The following is a 22,523-nucleotide window of genomic DNA, read 5'->3' as shown; positions in this document are numbered from 1 at the left end:
GTGCGCGGGATCCGGGACTTGGGGTGGGGGGGTGTTTGTCAAATACTCGAGTGCCTGAACTGGGCTGAATTCGAACTGGTGTGTTTGGGGTGGGGTGGGGGGTTAGATCTGGGTCCAGGATTTGGAGATGCACGAGTTTTTGTTTTTGTTTTTTTTAAGGGGGGGAGCAGAGATTGTGTCACGTAAACTAGAACTGGGGGTGCACGAGGATTTCGGGGGTGCCGGCCGGGGTGCAGGGAAAGACACTCCTGGCGCTTCCTCCCCCGCCGAACAAGCAGCTTTGCAAGAGCGGATATCCCGCGAGTTGTTGCGCCCCGAGCTGGAAGCTGGTTTCGCAGGGAGGGTGTCATTGGGCAATCTTTCGGCTCGCCTGGGACTGGGCAAATGCGGAGCGGCGGCGGCGGCGGCGAGGGGGGGGGGAAGAGGTCGCGTAGACCTTCCCTGTCCTGCTGCTGATGGGATGGGACGGGCCGACCCCGGGAGGGTGTTCTTTACCAGAAGTGTGGGAGCCCCCCCACCCCGGCCCTAATTTATGCAAGCTCCTCCTCCCTCCCCAGCTGGAGTGGGGGTAGCAGCGGGGGAGAGTGGGGGTGTGTGCTGCTGAATCACTAGCCCTCCCCCGCCTCGATTGGCAGGTGGGGGCGGCGAGGGAGCTTGGAGGCGTTGGTAGGTGGGTGGTGAGAAGAGTGTACCTGTGAACGCGGCTTACTAGCGAGGGGCTTTGTTTGGAGTATGAGACTCCCGGGCAGCCCCCTAAGAGGGGGTTCGCTGCATGCCTGTAGGCTGTCAGGAGATCATGACTTAATTAGCCCTCCATTAAAGAAGATTATTATTATTATTAATGCTTTACCGTTCAAAACAGTTACCCTATCTGTCCCCAAAACTTTGGCCTTTGGTTCCAGAATATGTGTTAGATTTGAATCCAGTAGCAACTTAGATATGCACGTGTGTATCAATGCATGCAAGGGTACTTTGCGTGTGCTCAGACACTTTTAAAAACAGTGCAGATTGCAGGGCCAAGCTTTGCATGTTTCAGCAAAAAGCTTATTTCATTAGAAATCCTTTCTGGGATTAATTCCCGAAATCTAGTCTCTTGCACCCTGGCTGCAAAACTGTTGATCTCATTTTTGTCCTGAATCTTTCTCCAAGGAGGTCAGAGTGGCACATATGCTTCTCCCCTGTTCTAATGTCACAACAGCCCTGTGAGGTAGCTTAGGCTCAGGCTGAGAGAGGGAAAGTGTGACTGGTACCAGGTCACCTAATGAGCTTCGTGGCAGAGGGCCTAGCTACTTTTCCCTGGCCTTCCACCCACCTCCACCCCCCCACAATCAGGGGCAACATTGTGAGTTTTGTGATGGGAAATTCATTCCCACACCAGGGCCAGCTCCAGCTTATTTTGCACCCTAGGCAAGGATCCATTATGCCACCCCCCCTGTGCGCCCACCAATTTTCAAAAATAAATTCATTTTAGGAAGAATGAAAAACACAAATAATCATGAAACTCCCAGAGTACAGGGCCGAGTGCAGTTTGGTGCCCCTAAGGGCCATCCCGCTCTAGGCGATCGCCTAGTTCACCTAGTGAGTGAGCCAGCCCTGTCCCACACAAGTGCAGGTCTGCTTTTGGGTCAGGGCCTCTGTATGTATGGAGAGCTTATGCCTGTCCCCCCCTGCATTATTTTTCTGGTTTGAAACAGCCTTAGAGGGGCGCTGTTTGCCCTTGTGGAGAAACCTAAGTGCACCCCCATCAGTACACACTGAGCCTCCAATGGGTGTATTTTAGGTGAGGACAATGATGCAGGAGGGGGAAGGCATTAGTGCCCTGTCGCTGTGGACCACGGTCCAAATCCAAATTAGACCCTGCACACCAGAGTTCCCAGCACAGTACTCGTAATGCAAGTCTGATTGTGTGGACCTGGGTGGAATGGGGGGGGGTGGGAGTTAGGTGTCGTTATGAGCCGTGGTGAGAGGGGATATAAACCCAGGTCTCTCCGATCTTAGTTATTTGTTGTTTGTTTGTTTTGCTGTCAAGTTACAGCTGACTTATGGTGACCTCATGGGGTTTTCAAAATTGTGGTGGACCTCCTGATGACCCCTGGTATTTTTGTCCATTGTGTGACAGTGTGTTGGACTGGATGGGCCATTGGCCTGATCCAACATTGGCTTCTCTTATGTTCTTATGTTCAAAGCAAGAGATGTTCAGAGGTCGGTTGCCATTGCCTGCCTCTGTTTAGTGGCCCTGGATTTTCCAAATACTAACCAGGGCTGACCCTGCTTAGGTTCCAAGATCTGGTGAGATCAGGCTAGCCTGGGCCGTCTCTATCAAGGCATTAGTTTAATAGGCTAATTACTATGAACAGCTTCTCAAGATAGATCTTTAGTACTGTTTGTTTTACAGGTGAGAGACTGAGACCATGATCAATTATAAATTCTGCCAAGGCCGTTTACCGGCTCTCTCTCCCGTACAGACACCCAATACAAACTTGCCGCTCTCTGTCCAACTTGCCTTTTTTGGTAGGAGGGAAAAAAACAAGAGAGTGGAGAGCAGACACACTCTTACTTTGCATGTGGGGCATGACAGGAGCAGAACTCTCCATTTGAGCAAAGGTTAGGAATTGCCCAATCTCTCTGTGGACCTGCCCCGCACCCCTATCCTGTTCGTAAAAGCTGAAGTGCCCTCATCCCAATTCCCCTTTCCAGGGGACTTGAACATTCCGGGGAGGGACATATATGAAACAATGCCCTCAAAGAATTACATATGCCTCTTTTGGGGTACTGTGGAGCCTCCATGTTCAGATGTGATATGCTTTTGTATATCAGGTGCTGGAGCCAGGCTACAGGGGAGGGCCATCACCTTTACACTATGATTGCCATGTTCCAGAAGGCTTTTGGCTTGGTGCTGTTGAAAGCACAATTCTGGTCAAATCCAGGGGATCAGTTCTTAAGTTCTCATAGCATTTCTTTCTTCTTCAGAAAAGTGTTCGGAGAGTAACAGGAAAACTAGAAACCTGCCTATCGCATACACTGCTTTTCCTTGAAACACTAGTTTCAATTTTCATGTGTGTGAGTGTCATCATTGAGGGCCAATGTACTCTGCACATGATTAAGAGTCCCTTTTTGTTACTATTTGCTCATATATTCTGGTGTTGAGCATCTTGACATTAAATGGGGGGTGAGCATTCATGAGTGTTTGAAATTAAGATACTTGTGGGCCACCATTATCTTGCCATGTATTCAATTTACCAGAGTGTTTTAGCGACCTTTCTATTCCGCATGAAGGATGGGGTTGGAACTTTACTACATTTAATGAAATAAATAAATTTATACTCTGCTTTATCCCTCCCCCAATGGGAACCCAAAGCCATTTATAACACCGATTTCCTTTCCTCCGTTTTATTCTCACAACAACATTGTAAGGGAGGTTAGGCTGAGAGTGTGTGACCGGTCCACAGTTCAGCCAGCAAGCTTCCGTGACCCTGTGGGGATTCGAACCTGGGTCTGCCAGAATTTAGACCAACAGGAACTGCTACACCACACTGGCTCTCTAATGGGCGTGAGTGGGGTGTTCATTGTATAGTATGTAACGTTAGTAGTTCAGTGTTCTTAACCTTGTGTTCCAGTGCATTGTTCATTGTATGTATTATATTGTCCTCATTTGCATTGTTTTAAATTGTACAACACTGGCCTTACTGCGCCGTTTTAAATTGTGTAATCTGCCCTGAGTCTCTGTGAGAAAGGCAGTCCTTTAATGAAGTAAACGAATAAATTAAAATATTTTTAAATGCTTCATAAAAAAATTTTTATATCCGTGAAGCATAAGATCCCAGAAAATGTTTCTAAATGTGGCTAGCCTACTGGAGCTGAATAAATATGCAAATAACTACAAGATACGAAATGTCGTAAGTGAAAAGTTGTCAAATGCTTGTTCCCCAGCCTGGTTTCAAATGGCTGAGGTAACGTGGTGGGTTCCTTCGTGTCAGGTATTTCGGAGGGCAGGTGCTGGCCCGTTTGTCTCTCAGCATTGGCCAAGTGGTGATTCATGTGCCGGAAATGGGGCCTCCTCCCCTTTGCTCCCAAGAACCCCCCCAGGGAAGAGGGTGGGGACAGGAGGTGTCCATGAGCAAAAGGAACGTGGCACCAGGAAAGGCAAGGATAAGTGGGTCACTGTTGGCTCTTCACTCCGTTCCTCCTTCCCCTCTGGGCCGTGGACTAAAAGTTGGTAGTTGGGCCTTAGGTGAAGCACATGAGAGGAGTGGCCCTCTTGAGTGAACGCGAGAAAGCAAAAATATTGAAATCACAAATAAAGGTGTTCAAATTAAGGTTCTTTGAGTCAATCCGTTATTGTAAAACAATGAAACAAAAGGTGCCCACTGAACATCAGTTGCCTCAGTGGCTTTGGAACTGTGCTAGTCATCACTTTAAGGTGGCCAGTTTCCAGGTGGGAGATCTCCCAGAATTGCAATTGATCTCCAAACTACAGAGATCAGTTCCCCTAGAGAAAACAGCTGCTTTGGGGGGTAGACTCTGTGGCATTATATCCTGTTTATGTTCCTGTCCTCCACCAAACGCTACCTTCCCCAGGGTTCCACCCTGCCTAAATCTCCAGGAATTTCCCAACCCAGAATTGGCAATCCTGTCTATACGTAAAAGATGTTAAAATAAACCTGATGAAATGTAGCTATGCTTAAATCCCACCGGAAGCTTGAGTGAGTCGCGACTTGCTTGTCAAATTGGTTTCAGTGGGCGTCATGACTGACAGTGCCTGGATTGGGGCCTTGCCGTTTTACCTCCTCTTTTTTTTTTTTAATGAAGATTGGTAATTTGAGGAAGAGGCCTGGAATATCTCTAAGTGGGTTGGATCCTGTGTGGAAAATTTCCACTAATGGAAAGGGGGACAATTTTTGCTGATTTATCCCTCCCACTGCGAAGCCCTGATTCTTTTTGCACTGTTCTCGGGGCTTCCCAGTCCCTCAGAAGAAGCAGTGTTTCAGGTGATATTTTGGGCTGCCATGGCTGGGCAAGGAAGTTCCGCTCTGCTAATGGAAATCCCTTCTGTCAGCAGAGATTTACCACAGGATCCAAGCCAGGGCCTATCCTCATCTTCCCCCTTCTCCTGACCATGGCGTCCCCACCCACATCCTAACATGCATATTTTTTATCTTGTTCCCTGACAGCAAATTTGACGGGCCATGAGGAAAAAGTTGGCATGGAAAACTTTGAACTACTCAAGGTTCTGGGGACTGGAGGTGAGGAGAAACCACCTTCACAAAGTAAAGGAAGATGTGTTTCTTTCCAGTTTCTTTCAGGTTTTTTTAATTAAAACTTTTATATTTAGTTTTTCACAATATGTCGGGAACAGAATATGCGCGAAAACAAAAGGCAGAAAGCAAAGGCAGAGCATAAAGCATTGTAGCAAAAATAGCTGCCAGCAATGTTCCCTCTAAGCTGTGGAGTCTTGTGAGCAAAAATTCTACTTTGTGAGCTACTTGCATTAAAGTTGTCCGTGAGTGATTTGGCTACTGCATAAATTAGTTTGCTCTGGAGCCATCTTTCCTGAGCCAAGACAAAAATGTGTGAGCCGGTGGCTAAAAAACTGTGAGCTAGCTCACACTAACTCAGCTTAGAGGGAACACTGGCTGCCGGTTTCTTGTTTCTTTTTATTAATGTATTTGCGAAAGCACAAAAATGATAAATGACGTTAAAAAGTCTTTCAGCATATAGAACACGACTAGTTTCTAAAATACCATTATCGTATTCAGTACTGTCATTATCATGTTAAGTAAGTAACATATACATCTCCATGACAAAGATACAGAACTACCCCACAAATTTAAGACGTCATAAAACAATTTAAATAATAGAGAATAATGGATGTTTTCTAACGTCGTCCTGAAATGTATCATTGCAAGACATAATGAACATCAACCATCTCTGAACAAATGGTTTCTTGTTAGACTTATTACTTTTGACACTCCACCAATTTGTTAATGGTTTGGATCCTGCAGAAAATCTCTGCTGATGGAAAGGATTTACATTAGCGGAGCAGCACTTCCACCCAAAATGCCTTTGAAATACTGTACTTGGGGAACATGGGAACATACCCCCCCCCCTGCAACAGCATGATGGGGGGAGAAGTCTGCAATGAGAGGGGGAATCAGTGAAAATCCACCCCCCTTCCACCACCAGACATTTTCTGCTGGATCCAACTGATATCAACAATTCTTCAGCAATTTCCGATGGAGAGCCTGAAGTGAAATTTTGCACAGATCTGGAATTTTTGATTGAAGTTTTCCAAATGTGGATCAGAAGATTTGAAGCATTAGATTTTGGAGGCATTGATATATTCTGGGACAGTAACATTTTAAGACGTCTGTTTATCCTTAATGAGGTCTGCCCACTTACATCTTCAACAGAGGACTTACTCTTGGGGTTGGATCCAACCAGCTCCTTTAATGGTAGTGAAAAAGAAAGGAAGGTCACCCAAAAGGCTATGCTGGGCATTATGGGACTTGCGTGGACAAAAGCCATATGGGGTAGGGGCTGTAGTGGAAAATTAGGGGAGACTGAAATGAAAACATGACCAGATTCAACCCATGATGCCTCCAACACTACAGATTAGAGGGCTCGTAGCTAGGGAACATTGTCTTCTCAGTGGTGGCACCCTAGCATCAATGAAATTCCCTCCCTAGAGGTGTTTACCTGGTGCCCATCATTTTGATGATACATTAACATAATAGCTACTGTGAGCACTGGTACATCCCACATGTACATGTGTACGTCTGTTTGTAAAAAAGAGCCAGCGCAGATTCACTTTACAAATGAACTCGGGGACCAGTCCCAGAATAAATGTGGGGTATAAATCACACATTGCACTGTACATGCATTGAACGTAGCATGAAAATTGCTCAATTCATGTATCAAAAAAAAATCAAGTGTATACTGTACCTCCGGGTCCCCAAGCTTTTTGAGTCTGTGGGCATCTTTGGAATTCTGGCATAGCATTTTTTTTGGGGGGGGGCACAGCCACAAAATGGCTTCCATGAAATAGCTGCTGGAAGAGGTGAGGTTATCCATAAAATAGCTGCTGCAGCTTACCTTCAGTCACTCAGTAAGGATCCCTGTGCTGTGGTGGCAGCAGTGTTTTTTTTAATCTGCACACCCAATCAGATCTCCAGTGGCCAAGCAGAAACCTTGCTGGGCAAAACCCCACATGCCCCATGCACTTTCTAAAAACAGTTGGTGGGCACCATGTTGGGGACTCCGGTTGTACACAGATCAAACGTTTATTCACAGGTTACTAGGCTGAGCATTTGAATGGGGAGGTATATAAAGTACCATAGGTTACCGCTTTACTGTCTAACCCATTTATTTGGTATCTTAGTCATTTGATTATTACCATGGTTTTTTCCCATTATTGCATGCTTTTTTAAATTACCTGCCTTAAATACTTCAGGTAGAAAGGCAGAGTGTAAATATTGCAAACAAAATTAATCCAGTGTCTTATAGCCACTGTAAGGCGGGGGGGGGGAGACCCGTTACGAGCACGGGAGGCAGGGCAGTACAGAATGAAAACTGAAATGGGGAGGAAGGTTGGAGGGAAAGTGACTTGAGAGATCGCTATGGTAACCAGTCTGCCATGTCTCTCCAGCCTATGGGAAGGTGTTCCTGGTGCGCAAGCTCAGTGGCCACGATGCCAGCAAACTGTACGCAATGAAGGTGCTGCGCAAAGCGGCCATAGTGGCCAAGGCCAAGACAACGGAGCACACGCGCACTGAACGAGCTGTGCTGGAACATGTGCGCCAGTCGCCTTTCCTGGTGACGCTCCACTATGCCTTCCAGACTGACTCCAAGCTCCACCTTATCCTAGGTATGAGGATACAAGGGAATCAGGGTGGGACATGGGAGTGTGGGGAGGAGGGAGGGAAGTGGACTCCAAAATTATGTTTTGCCACCAAGGTGATAGTTGTGCATGGAGGATGACGTTTATGAGGCTGTAAGATCGTGTGGGGAAACCTTAACTGAGATGAAGTGAGGTGTGTGCAGACTCTGTCCCCTAAAATTCTGTGCCTAAGTCAGCTTTGGTTTTTCATCTTTCTCCGGACACTAGCCTAAGGGTAGTCTGGGAAATAAAAATGACCTTAGAGCCCACCTCACATGGTTGTAGGTTTGCTAGGTGTGGGCCTGAACCCTAGGAGACTTTTGAGGGCGGGGCGTGAAGAAAAGGATGTTGGCATTTCCAGCTGGGACCTGGAAGTGACATCACTGACACTCTAGGATTTTGCCTGGTGGAGATCAGAAAGAGTCCTAGAGTGTCACCAGTGCCACTTCTGGGTTCCTGCTGGAAGTGGCATCGAGGCATAGCTGATGTCCCCCCCATGCCCCCGATTCAGTTGAGCACCAGGCAGGATGAGGAAACCTCAGCAGGAGCTTTCCTGTTGATAGGCAGGAGATGGCAAGCCTACCTGGTTATCCCTAGTCATGTGACTAGCCTGTGTCACGTGACTGGTCTGTGTCATGTTAATATATCACTTTCAGTCTAACTAATTCCTTTTTTGAGCGAGTGTGCTGAAGTGAAGGGGCGGTGAGGCCATAGTTGTAACCACTCTTCTTCCTCACACTGAGGGAGGTCCTAGAAGGAGAGCAATGGCCGCCACCGCCACTACCACCTCCTCCTTGCCAGTTGCCATTTCCTCATGAAGAGGTGAGGCTGCAGAGGTTACAGTACTGACTGCCTTCTTCCTGAGGAGGAAGAAGAAAAGGCGATAGAGCTACCATCTCCTGAGTGTGAAAACAGTGGTCCAGATGCAAGACAGTTGTCTGCCTCCTGTCTTCCTCCTCTACAGACCTGGCTCTCTTCTTCCTTGGACCTGGCCTGCAGGGAAGACAATGGCTATAAGCTTGCTCATTATTTCCTCCTATGCTTCTATTAGCCAGTGGCCACAGGCAGCCATCCCGAGTGGAGAAAGTCCTTGTGAAGTTAAATGGCCTATCTGGCCCCTGACTGCTTCCCAAGCTTTGGGGGGGGGGAATTGTGCAGTCATGAGGACTAGAAACTCCATGTTTGTAGCACTTGGTTTTTTTGATGGTGGACTGTTGGAGTTCCAGGGCTTGCTCCCTAGAACTGTGGATGCTCAAAACACACACAACTTTAATAGGGAAGGGGACATACAGGAGCCCCCCCTCCACCCCTGTCCATATTATTGTGGCATAGAGAATTTGAGAGCGCTGAAAGCGTGTTTTGGAACTGGGAAACTGAGGCTGGACTAGATGCTCCCGAATTGATTCCTTACCTCTCTTCTTATAGACTATGTGAGTGGCGGGGAGCTTTTTACCCATTTGTACCAGCGGGACCACTTCTCCGAGGAAGAGGTGCGCTTCTACAGTGGGGAGATCATTTTGGCACTCGAACACTTGCACAAGGTAAGAATGGAGAACAGGGATGAAGCGGAAAGGGAAGAAACTGTGTGAGCTGGGTCTGTGTTAGAAAGAACCAAGTGGTGGGAAGAAGCATCTTGACTCCTTATCCCTGGCTAATGCTGGTGTGCTATCCTTGCTTCTTCCCTGGGCCCCCTTCTAAATGCAGATGGCAAAGATAAGGACAGGTGCACGTCCCAAAGAGGCTTGTTGCACTCTTTTTAATGTACGTTGGAGTAGCGTGTCAGCAAATTGAATGCTGGCGTGTGCTACATCCACACCAGCTGGAGGAGAACAAGACAGCAGCAGGCAGGCAATTGAAAGCAAAGGAAGAAGATACCCTGTTGCACAGTTCGTCTCAGACAAGCAGTTGTCAGGGTACCATGTTCCTTCAAAAAGAGAGGAAACGGCTGTAGTGATGGAAGTGCCACCTTGTGAGGCAGTGTAGCTGTGGCATATCAGTGTTAAGTAATAATGCTTAGCATTGTTTCCAAATGATCTGAGATTTAGCAAAGGGTCTACCATAGCAAGGCGTTCCGTGCACCTTGGTGTTTAGTCATGCCAGCCACATGACCACGGAAACGTCTTCGGACAGCGCTGGCTCTTCGGCTTTGAAACGGAGATGAGCACTGCAACCCTACAGTCGGATTCGACTGGCTTTCGAGCAAGGGAACCTTTACCTTTACTTTTACCACCATAGCAAAGGGCTGTTATGTGAAAGGACAGGGGCAGGTCAGGAAGCATTTACACCTGTAGATTGCACCAAAGGGTTGGATCCTGCAGATCTCTTCCACTAACGGTGGCATTGGCAGAAGGCTCTTTGTGCCAGAGGAAAGAGCTGCAGTTAGGGGAACTGATCCATCCCAATGGTTCCTGCATGCCAGCATACAAGAGAAATCACAGTCCACGTGTGTTGCATGAATAAGGAAGATGGCTGCAAGGATATAGGTTTCCAGCCTCTAGCTTGACTATACCTGCTATTGATGTCGGCTGACCTCTGTGTACCAGATATTGGGAAAGAAACAACAGGGGAGGGGGTTTGCCCATATGCCTTGCTTGTGCGTTTTCTAGAGGCATCTGGCTGAAACAGGGTGCTGGGCTAGAGAGACCTTTGGCCTGATCCAGTGGGAAGTGCTCCAGGAAGTTGTGGTGGGTGGCTATAAGCATAGACAGCTTCAAGCGGGGATTGGATTAACTATGCAGCAGAGGTCCATGAGTGGCTATTAGCCACAAGATATAGATGGAACGCTGTGTCTGGGGCAATGGTGCTCTGTATTCTTGGTGCCTGGGGGCAACAGTGGGAGGGCTGCTGGAGTTCTGGCCCTGCTGGTGGACCTCCTGGTGGCTCCTGGGTTTTGGCCGCTGTGTGACACAGAGTGTTGGACTGGACGGGCCATTGGCCTGATCCAACGTGGCTTTTCTTATGTTCTTGTTACAAAAAAGTGGCATCAGAACCAACAATTATGGAATTAAAGTCTGGGATGTGGATGGAACAGGTAATGAGGAGGGGTTGTGGCTCAGTGGATGGGGCATTCGCTTGATTCAACATGGCTTCTCTTATGTCCGTATGACATTTCCTGTGTTCTTACCAGCAGCTGTTAGCTATTATAGCTAAATGGAGCGTCAATATTCAAAGGCAGTGCATCTTTGAATAGTGGGAGCAGTGGGGGTGAACAGCAGTGGAGGCCCTTGGCCTTCATGCCCTGCTTGTGGACTACCTAGAGATATCTGGCGTGCCCTAGCTGGAAACAGAGTCAAGGTGGACTTTGGTTCTGATCCAGCAGGGCTTTCCTTACAGTCTTGTAACCCTCACGTGAGTCGGGACTTAGTTCAGGAGCCTGATTTGATATGGAGCTTAGCTTCTGAACCAGAGGAAGTGCTTGGTGCATGCCCTGCCTTGAGCATTTCTTTTATGGGCTGAGAAATGGCATCCCCGTGCCACACAGCAGGGGTCAAAGGGCAGGACCTCTGAGGTCAGAGAAAGGAGCACAGCTTTCAGACTGTTTCTCTGTTCTCCCCAAGCCCAGTTTTGCTCTTCTTTGGCCCCGGTCATACGAGAGGTCTTGGGCCGGGAGAGGGATGGATCGGGGGCGGAGCAAACGGGTGCGATCCCACCGCAACATCTGGGAAGCGTTGCGCACCTGTCCCCGATCCGGCCCTTCTGCCCAAAACACGGAGCAGAAATGAACCACCTACGGAGGTGGTTCTTCTGGGACGGCCGCATCAAGGCCGGCCGTGGGATCGCCTGCGCGTCCTTTCGCCGGCGCATCCCCGGCTCCTGGCCAAACTGCGCATGCTCAGACATGCGCAGTTCGGCAGCCTCCCCCTCCCGACCATCTTCCTCCCCGGCATCTGATCGTGCCAGGGAGCAACGGCGCCGCGGCTCAGGGGATCCGTGGGATCCCGCCACAGCGTCTCTATTTTGGTGCGGCTCTAATTAGCCGCACTTTGGCCGATGTTTTTCCTGCCGTGTGGCAGGGACCTTTGTTATTTAGCTTCTCTGACGGAGTTCCCTTATTTGTTTCCTTCTTCTGGGGAGAGGGGATGGTGAAGGTGTCCCCTTCTCTATCCCAGCAACCAGCTGTTGAGGTGGAAAGCCAGAAGGAGGCAAGCCAGCGCTGCTGATCTGTTGGTTCCCTGAGTTTTCCCTGATAAGATCTTGACTCCATCTTTCCCCTAGCTTGGCATCATCTACCGCGACGTGAAGCTGGAGAACATCTTGCTGGACAGCGAAGGGCACGTGGTGCTCACGGACTTCGGACTGAGCAAGGAGTTTGTGACCGAGGATGTGAGTGTTTGCACACCCTGCCTCCCCTGGGAGTTTCTTTTTCCACCCCCATGAGATTTGTCAGTACCAAGACACAGGCAACTTCAGGGACCGGGATTTAAGGACAGGCACGGTCTAGGGCAGGGTCAGCAACCTTTTATAATTAAAGAGCCAAACCATGTCAATGTTCAGAGCCAGAGATCATAGAATCGTAGAATCCCAGAGCTGGAAGGGGCCCTACAGGCCATCTAGTCCAACCCCCTGCCCAATGCAGGATCGGCCTGGAGCATCCCTGACAAGTGTTTGTCCAGCCGCTGCTTCAAGACGGCCAGTGAGGGGGAGCTCACCACCTCCCCTAGGCAGCCCATTCCACTGTTGAACAACTCTGACTGTCAAAAAGTTTTTCCTAAGATCCAGCCGGTACCTTCCTGGTGCCTTTCATTAAAACCCATTATTGCGAGTCTTTTCCTCTGCTGTCAACAGCTCCCTGCCCTCCTCTGAGTGGCAGCCCTTCAAATACTTCAAGAGAGCCATCCTGTCCCCCCTCAGCCTCCTCTTCTCCAGACTGGACATTCCCAAGGTCCTCAGCCTTTCCTCACAGGGCTTCTTGGTCTCCAGGCCCCCCTGATCATGCTCGTCTCTCTCCTCTGCACCCACTCCATTCTGTCCACATCCTTTTTGAAGATCAACAAAGAGCTAGTGTAAGGAAGCACATTTGCATAACTGAAAATATATAGCTGGCTTGTTGGGTTCATAATGCATGAAGTTGCTGCAGCCCAAACATGGGTATTTGTGTCCTTTATTAGGAAGTGGCACACTTGAAGTCTCACGATCAGTAATTAAATATACACAGGATGTCCTTCTATCGTTGCTCAATAGAGAGCATTTTAACATACTGCGTCTGTGCCTGGTTTGCCAGTTGTACGGCTGTGGATAGGAAAGCACTCCAGAGAGTTATCATCACAGCCCAGAAGATTATTGGCTGTCCTCTCCCATTCCTGGAGGAATTGTATAGCTCTCGATGTTTGAAAAAAGCAAAGAACATTTTGCAGGATTTGTCACACCCTGAACACTCCCTGTTTGAACTGCTGCCTTCGGGTAGAAGATATAGGACAATTAAAACAAGGACAAACAGATTAAAAAAACAGTTTTTATTCGAGAGCTATTATTGCTTTAAATGCTGCATGAAGTTGGAATTTCGGTGACATTGGTGGTTTAGGTTGCAATGTGAACCTTAAGGGAGTTATGGGATGGTTATTATTATTATCATCATCATCATCATCATCATTATTATTATTATTATTATTATTGTTGTTACAGGAGCACCCTGCGTGATTGTGTAAATGCACTGGCATACATCTGTGCATGATTCGCATGTGTTCCTGGCATTCATTCACCTATACTGTTTCCCTTTCCATGAACCCTCTCTAAGAAACCCTTTAGTCCCGTAAAAATATTTGCCTGCCGTTGCCTCCACATACTAGCATTCCACTGGCCCCTCCAATAGACCTTTACGTTAAACATACTAGACTTGAGTCCAGTAGCACCTTACAGACCAAAACAATAAGCTTTTGAAAGTCAAAGCTTCCTTCATCAGATACCTTGGTGCTTTTAGTCTCTAAGGTGCTGCTGGACTTGAGTCTAGCTCTCCTACTGCAGACCAACACAGATACCTTCTGAAGCTGAGTAAATATGGCTCTTTTAGAAAAAGAAAAGAAAATCAGATCTTTGTGTTTTCTTTAAAAAAGAGAGAGCCATGTTTAGTTCCATACAGAAGAAGAAGAAGAAGAAGAAGAAGAAGAAGAAGAAGAAGAAGAAGAAGAAGAAGAAGAAGAAGAAGAAGAAGGGAAGAAGAAGAAGAAGGGAAGAAGAGATTGGATTTATACCCTACCGTTCACTACCCAAAGGACTCTCAAAGTGGCTTACAATCCACTTCCCCTCCCCACAACAGACACCCTGTGAGGTAAGTGCGGCTGAGAGAGCTCTTTCCAGAACTGCTTCTGAGAGAACAGCTCTGAAAGAACTTATGACTGACCCAAGGTCACACCAGCAGCTGCATATGGAGGAGTGGGGGACTCAAACCCAGTTCTCCCAGATTTGAATCTGCGCTCTTAATCACTACACCAAACTGGCTCTCAAACTGGGCCATGTTTGGATCTGAAACCATAGCTTGCCAGTTTTGTGTAGTGGTTAAGTGTGTGGACTTTAATCTGGGAGAACTGGGATTGATTCCCCACTCCTCCACTTGCAGCTGCTGGATGACCTTGGGCAAGCCATAGTTCTGTCAGACTGTCCTTGAAAGGGCAGTTCTGGAAAGAGCTTCCTCAGCCCCACCCACCTCACAGGGTGTCTGTTGTGGGGAGGGGAAGGGAAAGGAGTTTGTAAGCCGCTCTGAGACTCCGAGTGAAGGGCAGGGTATAAATCCAGTCTCTTCTCTCTTCTTGTTCTTCTGAACTGACTGAAGTCAAGGGATCGTGGGTTAACAGCCCAGAAGGTTGTGCCAGGTGTCTGTGGAGAAAAATAGCATTCAGAAATCTGGGATTGTGTCTGTCGACAGATAATAGTTTTTTGAAGGTAGTGTGATCGTCGCAGTGTTTCTCACAACACACGAGTCGGTGTCTGTCGCCTGCTGCTGTCTCAGACCAAATAGGATTTGGGGGCTTTCGAGCCACTACAGAAACCTGTGAACAGACGCAGAAGAGCGATGGATAAGCTCACCACAGGCAACAGTGCCCTGTTATGTCACTTCAACTCTTTTTGCAAAAATCTGTCTCTGCAATGGGAACTTGAGGTTGAAGCATGAAACAAGATATAGGATTGGAATACAGGTAACAAAATAGGTGGCAGGTCAGAAGAGACAGAGGCTGGAAGAATAAAATTTATGTATTTATTTAATTCATTTATACCCTTCCTTTCTCCCCAATGAATTATGTGATTCTTCTCTCTTCCATTTTATCCTCCACAAGAACCCTGTGGATAGGCTGAGAGTGTGTGGCTGGCCCAGGGGCATCCAGTGAGCTTACATGGCACAGGTGGGGATTCAAACCTGGGTTTTCCAGGTGCTAGTCCAACACTCTTCACCACTATACCACACTGGCTTCTAAAGTTCTAAAAGTCATGTATTAATCAGGCAAGAGAACCACTTAGGGAATGCATCCCTATCTCTTTGACTAGATTCTGTACAATAAATGACTGTGTGAATTAACTGGGACGGTGAACTAGCCGTGCATATCAAAGGTACAAATCCCTTTGGCTGTGGAAAAAAATGGGATTCCATTTGTCTTGTGCTAATAACATTACTGTAGTTATAATGAGCTATAAAAAGGTTATGGGGAGCAGTCCTAATTAGGTCTGCTCAGAATCAAGTCCCCTGTTATGCATTAGGGTTTACTTGCAGGAAAGTATTCTTAGGCCCCAGTCACACGGGCCGGAAAATGCGGGGGGGAGTGTGGCTGTTTGCCCTGGAGGAAAATAACGCGCGGCCGCCCAATCACACGTCCCGGTCGAGATCCCGTTGGTAGGGGGGAGATGCCGATCACATGAGTATCCTGCAGCGCGGCAAAGAAGCCGCGCGGCGTGATCACACTAGCAATCGCTCTTTATGTGCATGCGCTGTTGGGCGCTTTTGCGCATCCTGCGGAGACTTGGGAAAAAAAACACCCTTGTTTGTGACGAACATCTGCGGGCGCCGGATGCCACGTAATTCCACCGGAAATGCGATCCACCGGAAATGCCCGCCCTTGGCCCGCAGTTTCCGGAAACTAGTACCTCGTAAGTACTAGTTTTTTAATCCGCATCTTCGGCAGGAAGCCACAGGTTCTCCACGGGAGCACTGCGCTTCCCAGATGTTGCAGTGTGATTGCGCCCGGAAAATCCGCCTATCATCCGTATCTTCAGTGCGGCAAAGGCTCTGTGTGAACGGGGCCTTAGTATGGCACTGTAGTTCACTACAAACATCAACCGTATTGCTCATGTACTGTTGCTGTGATGGCATGGAGCATTCAGCAGCTCAGGAAACCAAACATGTCACAGTCCAGCTTCTCTGAGGGAAGCAGAAGTTATCAGTTTGGCTGAGGTTAAAGCCTGAGGAATGTGAAGAGGTCCTGGGGCACGGGGAAGCTAAAAGATGGGGAGTCCAGAGGCAAGGAAGGTAAAGGAAGGGTGCAGAACAGGGACAGACTGAGAAAGAGGAACAAGTAAGTAGAAAGTGAGAGAGACACAGAACTGAGAGAAGAAGGACCCAATTAGAGCAGGGGTCTGAAAAAACATCACAGCATTTAAGGTCACAAAAGGGCTTTGTGGGGAGGGAAGGAAAGAAGAGTCCTGGGAGGCTGGGAAGTAATGGCTTCTGGACACAAAAAGTGGGGCTTGGGATGGCTTGAAAAACAGTAACTTGAGGAAACAACGGATAGTGGAGACAGAGCTGAGGAAAGGCTTTTAACCAAGGCAGAGCTCTGGGGGCTTTGTATTGTTTTAATGTGGTTGTTCTCTACCTTGGGTTCTGGGAGTCCCGGGAGAAAGGCAGATATATAAATATTGCATATTAATAAATGAGAAAGCAGGACTGGGAGTGTATGCATCTGGCAGGAATGGAATAGGCAGATGAGGGGAGACTGGAAGGCTGTGGACTGTGGAGCAGGAAGACAGTTGGTAGCTGAGACCCTGGTCGGGACAAAATGCCCAGCTGCACCTGACACGGCGTCTGTGGCACTGCGATCTGGCGTCCTTAAGAGAGAAAACAAGAGCACAGAAAGCAACGGGGAGTGGGGGAATGTGTGAAGTGTCACATGCTGATTTGAAGTAACCAGCTGGTTGGCTTCTGATTGTTTAAACACTCTCTGCTTTCCCCCCATATTTTTTAACTCTGAATGTATGCAAAAACCTGTGTCTGGACTTCATTGAATCTTGCAATCACGCCCCGCCCCCCCAAAAAATATCCTTGTCATACAGATACATAGCCCAAAGTTTTTGGGGCGACCTTCAAGGTATAGTTAGAGGCACCATTAAGCATTGTGAAGCGTAAAAAACAATAACTATGGAGGGAGCATTCCAGTATTTAATATATACACATCGCTTTCTCCACTTCCATCTGCAGGTGAAAGTTCTTAACATTTTAAGAACATGCACTAGGATTGTCCCATAATTTTGCTTTTTAGGAACAGTTTTAGAAAAAAGACGATTAAGGAGTGGGGACGTTACAGGATTCTGTCATTCTGCATGGGGTGGAGAAAGTTAGATAGAAGAATGAACTTTTCCCTCCCTCCCTCCTACAACTACTGAAACTACCGGGCAGACCATTAAATTAACGGGCAGTAGATTCAAGACAGACGAAAGGAAGTGGTTCCTTACTGAAAGGGTAATTAACTGGTGGAACCCACTGCCTCATGCTGCAGTGGCGGTTGCTCGTTTAGTTGGCGAAAGGGGATTAGACAAATTCACAGGGGAGAGGCCTATTGACAGCTATAAACTACATAAGCTAAATGGAACTCTCAGAAGCAGTAACTCAATGAATAATGTGATGGAGGAGAATGACGGGGAAAACCTCAGGCCTCTGTTCTCTGGTTCTTGGCCTTCCGGGGGCAGCTGGTTGACCACTGTGGAAAACAAGTTGCAGCACCGAGCAGGGGGTTGGACTAGATGGCCTGTCTGGCCCCTTCCAGCTCTGTGATTCTATGACTAGATGGACCACTGGTCTAATTCAGTACGACTCCTCTTATGTGCTAATATCTTGTTAAACTGCTGTCGGTGTGACTTGGTAGTATAGTCATTCTTCACTACACTAGAATGTGAACTGATGCACTTTGTCTATTCACACGCATCTATGCCAGTACTGTGCATGAACAGTTAAGACGCCATGCGGTACGCAGCCTGCCAGTTCACACCCTGAAGCTTTGGAAGTATATTGTGTACTGTTGTTACATATTTCAGGACAATTATATTCTTTCTTTCCCCCTAGTATATCTCTACCACAGGAACCATCACCCTCTTAGCTTGTGTATCAGCTGAGAACAGACTATTTCAGTTGCGGTGCATAGCCCGACAGGGAAGAGCCTTAAACAATGTCTAGAAAAGGCGGGGCTTGCAGGGTTATCCCTGGTATGAGAATAAAGGTATTAGAAGGATGTCCTTACTGTCATTGTTGAACCAACTGGGAAATATGCCGGTCCAGTCTGGTCTTTTGGGCCTGTCAAAGAACAGCTTTGCCATATGACCTGCTGTTTGTGTAGAGTAGACCACCCTACCTGAGAAGGTTGTCTCCTGACCAGAAAAATAAAAATATGTTGGCCTGGTCCTGAACCACTGACAACTATTTTAGTGGCAGCTATCAGCAGATGAAGGTTTTCATGGGCAGAGATCAGGGTGGTCACCTGCTCTCTTCTGCCAATAAAGGTAGCAGAAAAGCAGCTAGGATAAAAAGGTGGCTATGCTGGTTGGGGAGGGATGCCTTTGTTCTGATATTTCTCGTCTTTTCATTACATCTCTGCTGTACCCTCCACACAGAAAGAACGGACTTTCTCCTTTTGCGGCACCATTGAATACATGGCCCCAGAAATTGTACGGAGTAAAAGCGGGCATGGCAAGGTAGGAGCATGGTGTGGCTAAGGGAAGGTGTTGGTATTGGGGCCAGCTGGCGGAAGAAATTTGGTGGGAGAAAGGAATTGGTAGAGAGAGTGGACGTGGTGCTGGTTTATGTGGTAGTCATGAAGGTGCTAGCTTTCTATTTCAAAAATATTGCTTCTCCCACATCCGCATCCTGGCAGGGCCAGTGGGTGGGGAGGAGAGGACCCACAACATATGGAACCAAAGCAACATGGAAGGTTTGGGGTGGAGCCAAGATGGAACCAGGGCAGATCCTAGCAATGAAGGGGCGAAGCCACGTGGGTTCCAAATGGAGAGGGAAAAGGGTTCACATCCATAAATGTTAGTAGGCTTTGTGTTAGAACAGATGTGGTTCTTATTGACCAAAGGCAGAATTAATAAGCTTATTATGTGAAACAATGAAGTTTGCTGTTTCAGATAGCATATCATATGTTACTACAGAAGTTGCTTCATATTTTTAGAACAGACTGAGGGAAAAATTAGTTTAGACCAGGGTGTTGGTAATTTAACGGGAAGAATTAAGTTATTAAGTAGGCTCATAAAACACTGCTGAAATGTTTTATAATTTAGTAATAGTTCTGTAGAAAATGATATGCTGTTGACTTTCATACAGAAACTGAAAATTAATGTCAGATATAGGGTATTCTTTGTTCTTTGTTCCATTCTTTGCTCAGTATAGAAAAGATGGGGAATTCCTAGATTCAGAAACATTCAGTTTCTGTCTGAGCTCTTGAAACTTACTGTGCCCTCCAGGTGTTCTTTGGGGCTAGCTGGCTGAAGTGCAACTCCAGCAGCTGAAGTGAGCCAGTACAGTTAATCAAGGCAGAAATTTCCATGCCTATGATGTACAAAGGCAGGAGACCACTTGGCTCAATTCATGGGTGTTTTTCGGAGTCCTTAAAGATAGTAAAAAGAGCTTTAGTTAACGTTTTGTACTCAGTCACCAGCCCCGCTGTGCAAACTGCATTGGATTTACTACAGTTTTTATTCATTAATTCAGAGTATTTATTCTACCATCTTTGTGAAATGCTTAAAGTGGCTAACAAAAATGTAAAAACATTATGACAGATACAACCAATAGTAGAAATTTATTGACAGCTACAGTTTATAAAGGAGCTGCGGTGGCTCGAGTGGTTAAGACACTGAACTGCAGGCTGTGGAAGTTCAGTAGTTCATCAGTTCGAGACACGGGTGCCGCAAGACGGGGTGAGCTCCCGTCTCTAGTTCCAGCTCCTGCCAACCTAGCAGTTCAAAAGCAAGAAATTGCAAGTAGATAAATAGGTACCGCTTTGGTGGGACGGTAACAGCGTTCCGTGCGCCTTGGTGTTTAGTCATGCCAGCTACATGACCACGGAAACGTCTTCGGACAGCGCTGGCTCTTCGGCTTTGAAACGGAGATGAGCACCGCAACCCTAGAGTCAGATTCGACTGGCTTTCGAGCAAGGGAACCTTTACTTTACAGTTTATAAAAAGAAGCAGAGTTCCTGCTGTAACTAGCTGAAAGGCAGCGATCAGATGTATTTTATTTATTTATTATTTTATTTATAGTCCACCTTTCTCACTGAGACTCAAGGCGGACTTAAGTTTCCAAATGCCCTCCAGACAGACCAAATCAAGCCTGACCTCTCCTTAGAAGCTAAAATGGCCAAGCTGAGGCTTTCATACTTTGGTCACACTATGAGAAGACAAGACTCACTGGAAAGGACAACAATGCCAGGGAAAGTGGAAACCGCAGGAAGAGGGGGAGACCCAACTTGAGATGGATGGACTCTTTAAAAGAAGCCACAGCCCTCAGTTCCCAAGCCCTGAGAATGGCTGCTTGTGACTGGACATTTTGGAGAACGTTGATTCATTTTATTCATTTATTTATTGGGGTTTATGTTCAGGTCTAGGGGCCAGGAGGCCCCGAAATCCCCTAAAGAACAGAATCAGCTGCCAAGTGGCAGACCCGACAGTAGCGGAGACACCTGGTATTTCTCTGCCGCCCTCCCCACTGCCTCAGGGGCCTTCCAGCCGTGGGCTCCGCAGCTTCACTCAAAAGGGCTTCTTGGCTAATGACTCTGGAGACGTCTCCCGGCCCTCTCCAAGTCATCCTGCTCTCGCGTAAGCTAGGTGGGCCTGGGCCAACGCCTATGGCATAAGCTGGCTCAGTGCATGATTTTAGCGGAGTTGTGCAGGGGAGGCCGATGGAATTAGACATCGGCTGCATCAACCAAAGGCCTGGCGGAACAGCTCCATTTCACGTCAATTCATAGGGTCACCATCAATGCTCTCTCTAAGCTGTGGAGGCTTGTGAGCAAAAATTCTACTTTGTGAGCTACTGGCATTAAAGTTGTGAGCGAGCGATTTGGCTGCTACATAAATTAGTTTGCTCTGGAGGCGTCCTTCCTGAGCTAAGACAAAACTGTATGAGCCAGAGGCTAAAAAACTGTGAGCTAGCTCACGCTAACTCAGCTTAGAGGGAACACTGGTCGCCATAAGTCGGAAGCAACTTGAGGGCATGTTGGCTAATGACTCTGGAGACGTCTCCCGGCCCTCTCCAAGTCATCCTGCTCTCGCGTAAGCTAACCCATTGCATTTCGAACACTAATTGGCCGCATGAAAGCACCCCCTCTCAGATCAGTCCCATGTTGCTTGATCCGCATTCGTGGACAGGGAGGGTCCCCGTTATTTGCCGACCTCCTCCAGGATAAGTAGGGCGCAGCCTGAAGGCAAAGGTCCTGAGGCAATCTGGGATGAGGCAGGTTTGAGGAAGCAAGGCGCCGTGCAGTGCAAAGCCACGCCAGTCTCGTACGACGAGTGTTTTCTTCCCCCAAGCAAAGGCATTGGTGTTCCATGCCAACGGCAAACACTTCCCAAGAGTCACTGTTTGGGCGGGCTCCAGAAGCAGCTTATAAAACATACAGATGGATCACCCAGCTGTCAGTTGTGCTCCTGGGCCCCCCCCTTGCAATACTCCAGGAGGGCCTCTGGGTAAGATGGCTCTATTTCTAGGAAGAAGGAGAAGAGATGGCTCACACGTTCTACTCTTTGAGCTGGATGCCTTTCCCCCAAACACGTCGATGTGCTTGTGTCGTGGTTGCTCCGTAAGAAGTGACCATTCTGCACATTTCTTCTTTAGAGGCTGTCTAGAAGCTGCGGTGGCTCAAGTGGTTAAGACACTGAACTGCAGGCTGTGGAAGGTCATTCCCCGCCCCCCAGCCCGATTTGGGAACCCTAGGGCATGTAACACACACACACATACACACACACACAGATAATGCAGGGAGGAAAGGGACGAGGTGGCAAGGTTGCCAGCTCCAATTTGGGGGATTCCTGGAGATCTGGAGGCAGAGCACGGAGAGGGTGGGGTTTGGGGAGGGGAAGGAACTCAGCAGGGATGTGACGCCTTCGCACCCGTCCTTTAAGGCTGGCATTTTCTCCAGGGGACTGACCCTTGTAGTCTGGAGATGAACAGTAGTTCCAGGAGAACTCTAGTCCCCACCTGGAGGCTGGCAACCCTACAAGGCAGTTCTCCTGAGACAGGGAGATTCCACAGTCTGAGTGCTGTGGCTGAGAAACTCCTCCCACAGAACGGACACATGTAACAGGGGTCATTTTGTAGAAAAAGAGGTGCAGGATCTCATTAACATAACTCATTAGCATAACTTATTTGCATATGCCACACACCCTGACATCACCGGAAGTGTGTCAGAAGGCAACACCCACCGCTCAGGCTCCACTGGACTGTTTTGAATTGCTAGCT

The 22,523-nt window shown here is 47.8% G+C and overlaps 1 protein-coding gene across 1 annotated transcript in view; it reads left to right on the top strand.

Annotated features, from left to right (window-relative positions):
• Window positions 1-22,523, top strand: part of RPS6KA4 (ribosomal protein S6 kinase, 90kDa, polypeptide 4) — a 58,554-nt gene that overhangs the window by 600 nt on the left and 35,431 nt on the right. Inside the window, 5 exon segments of the mRNA XM_015416843.1 lie at window positions 5,172-5,243; window positions 7,646-7,864; window positions 9,302-9,417; window positions 12,092-12,199; window positions 18,680-18,760. Coding sequence (XP_015272329.1) covers window positions 5,172-5,243; window positions 7,646-7,864; window positions 9,302-9,417; window positions 12,092-12,199; window positions 18,680-18,760 — 596 coding nt within the window.

Source organism: Gekko japonicus, unplaced genomic scaffold (genome assembly GCF_001447785.1).
Source record: "Gekko japonicus isolate JY-2015 unplaced genomic scaffold, Gekko_japonicus_V1.1 scaffold248, whole genome shotgun sequence".
NCBI classification, from domain to species: domain Eukaryota; kingdom Metazoa; phylum Chordata; class Lepidosauria; order Squamata; family Gekkonidae; genus Gekko; species Gekko japonicus.
The sequence above is the reverse complement of the archived record's forward strand: the minus strand, read 5'-3'. Positions and strand labels throughout refer to the sequence as shown.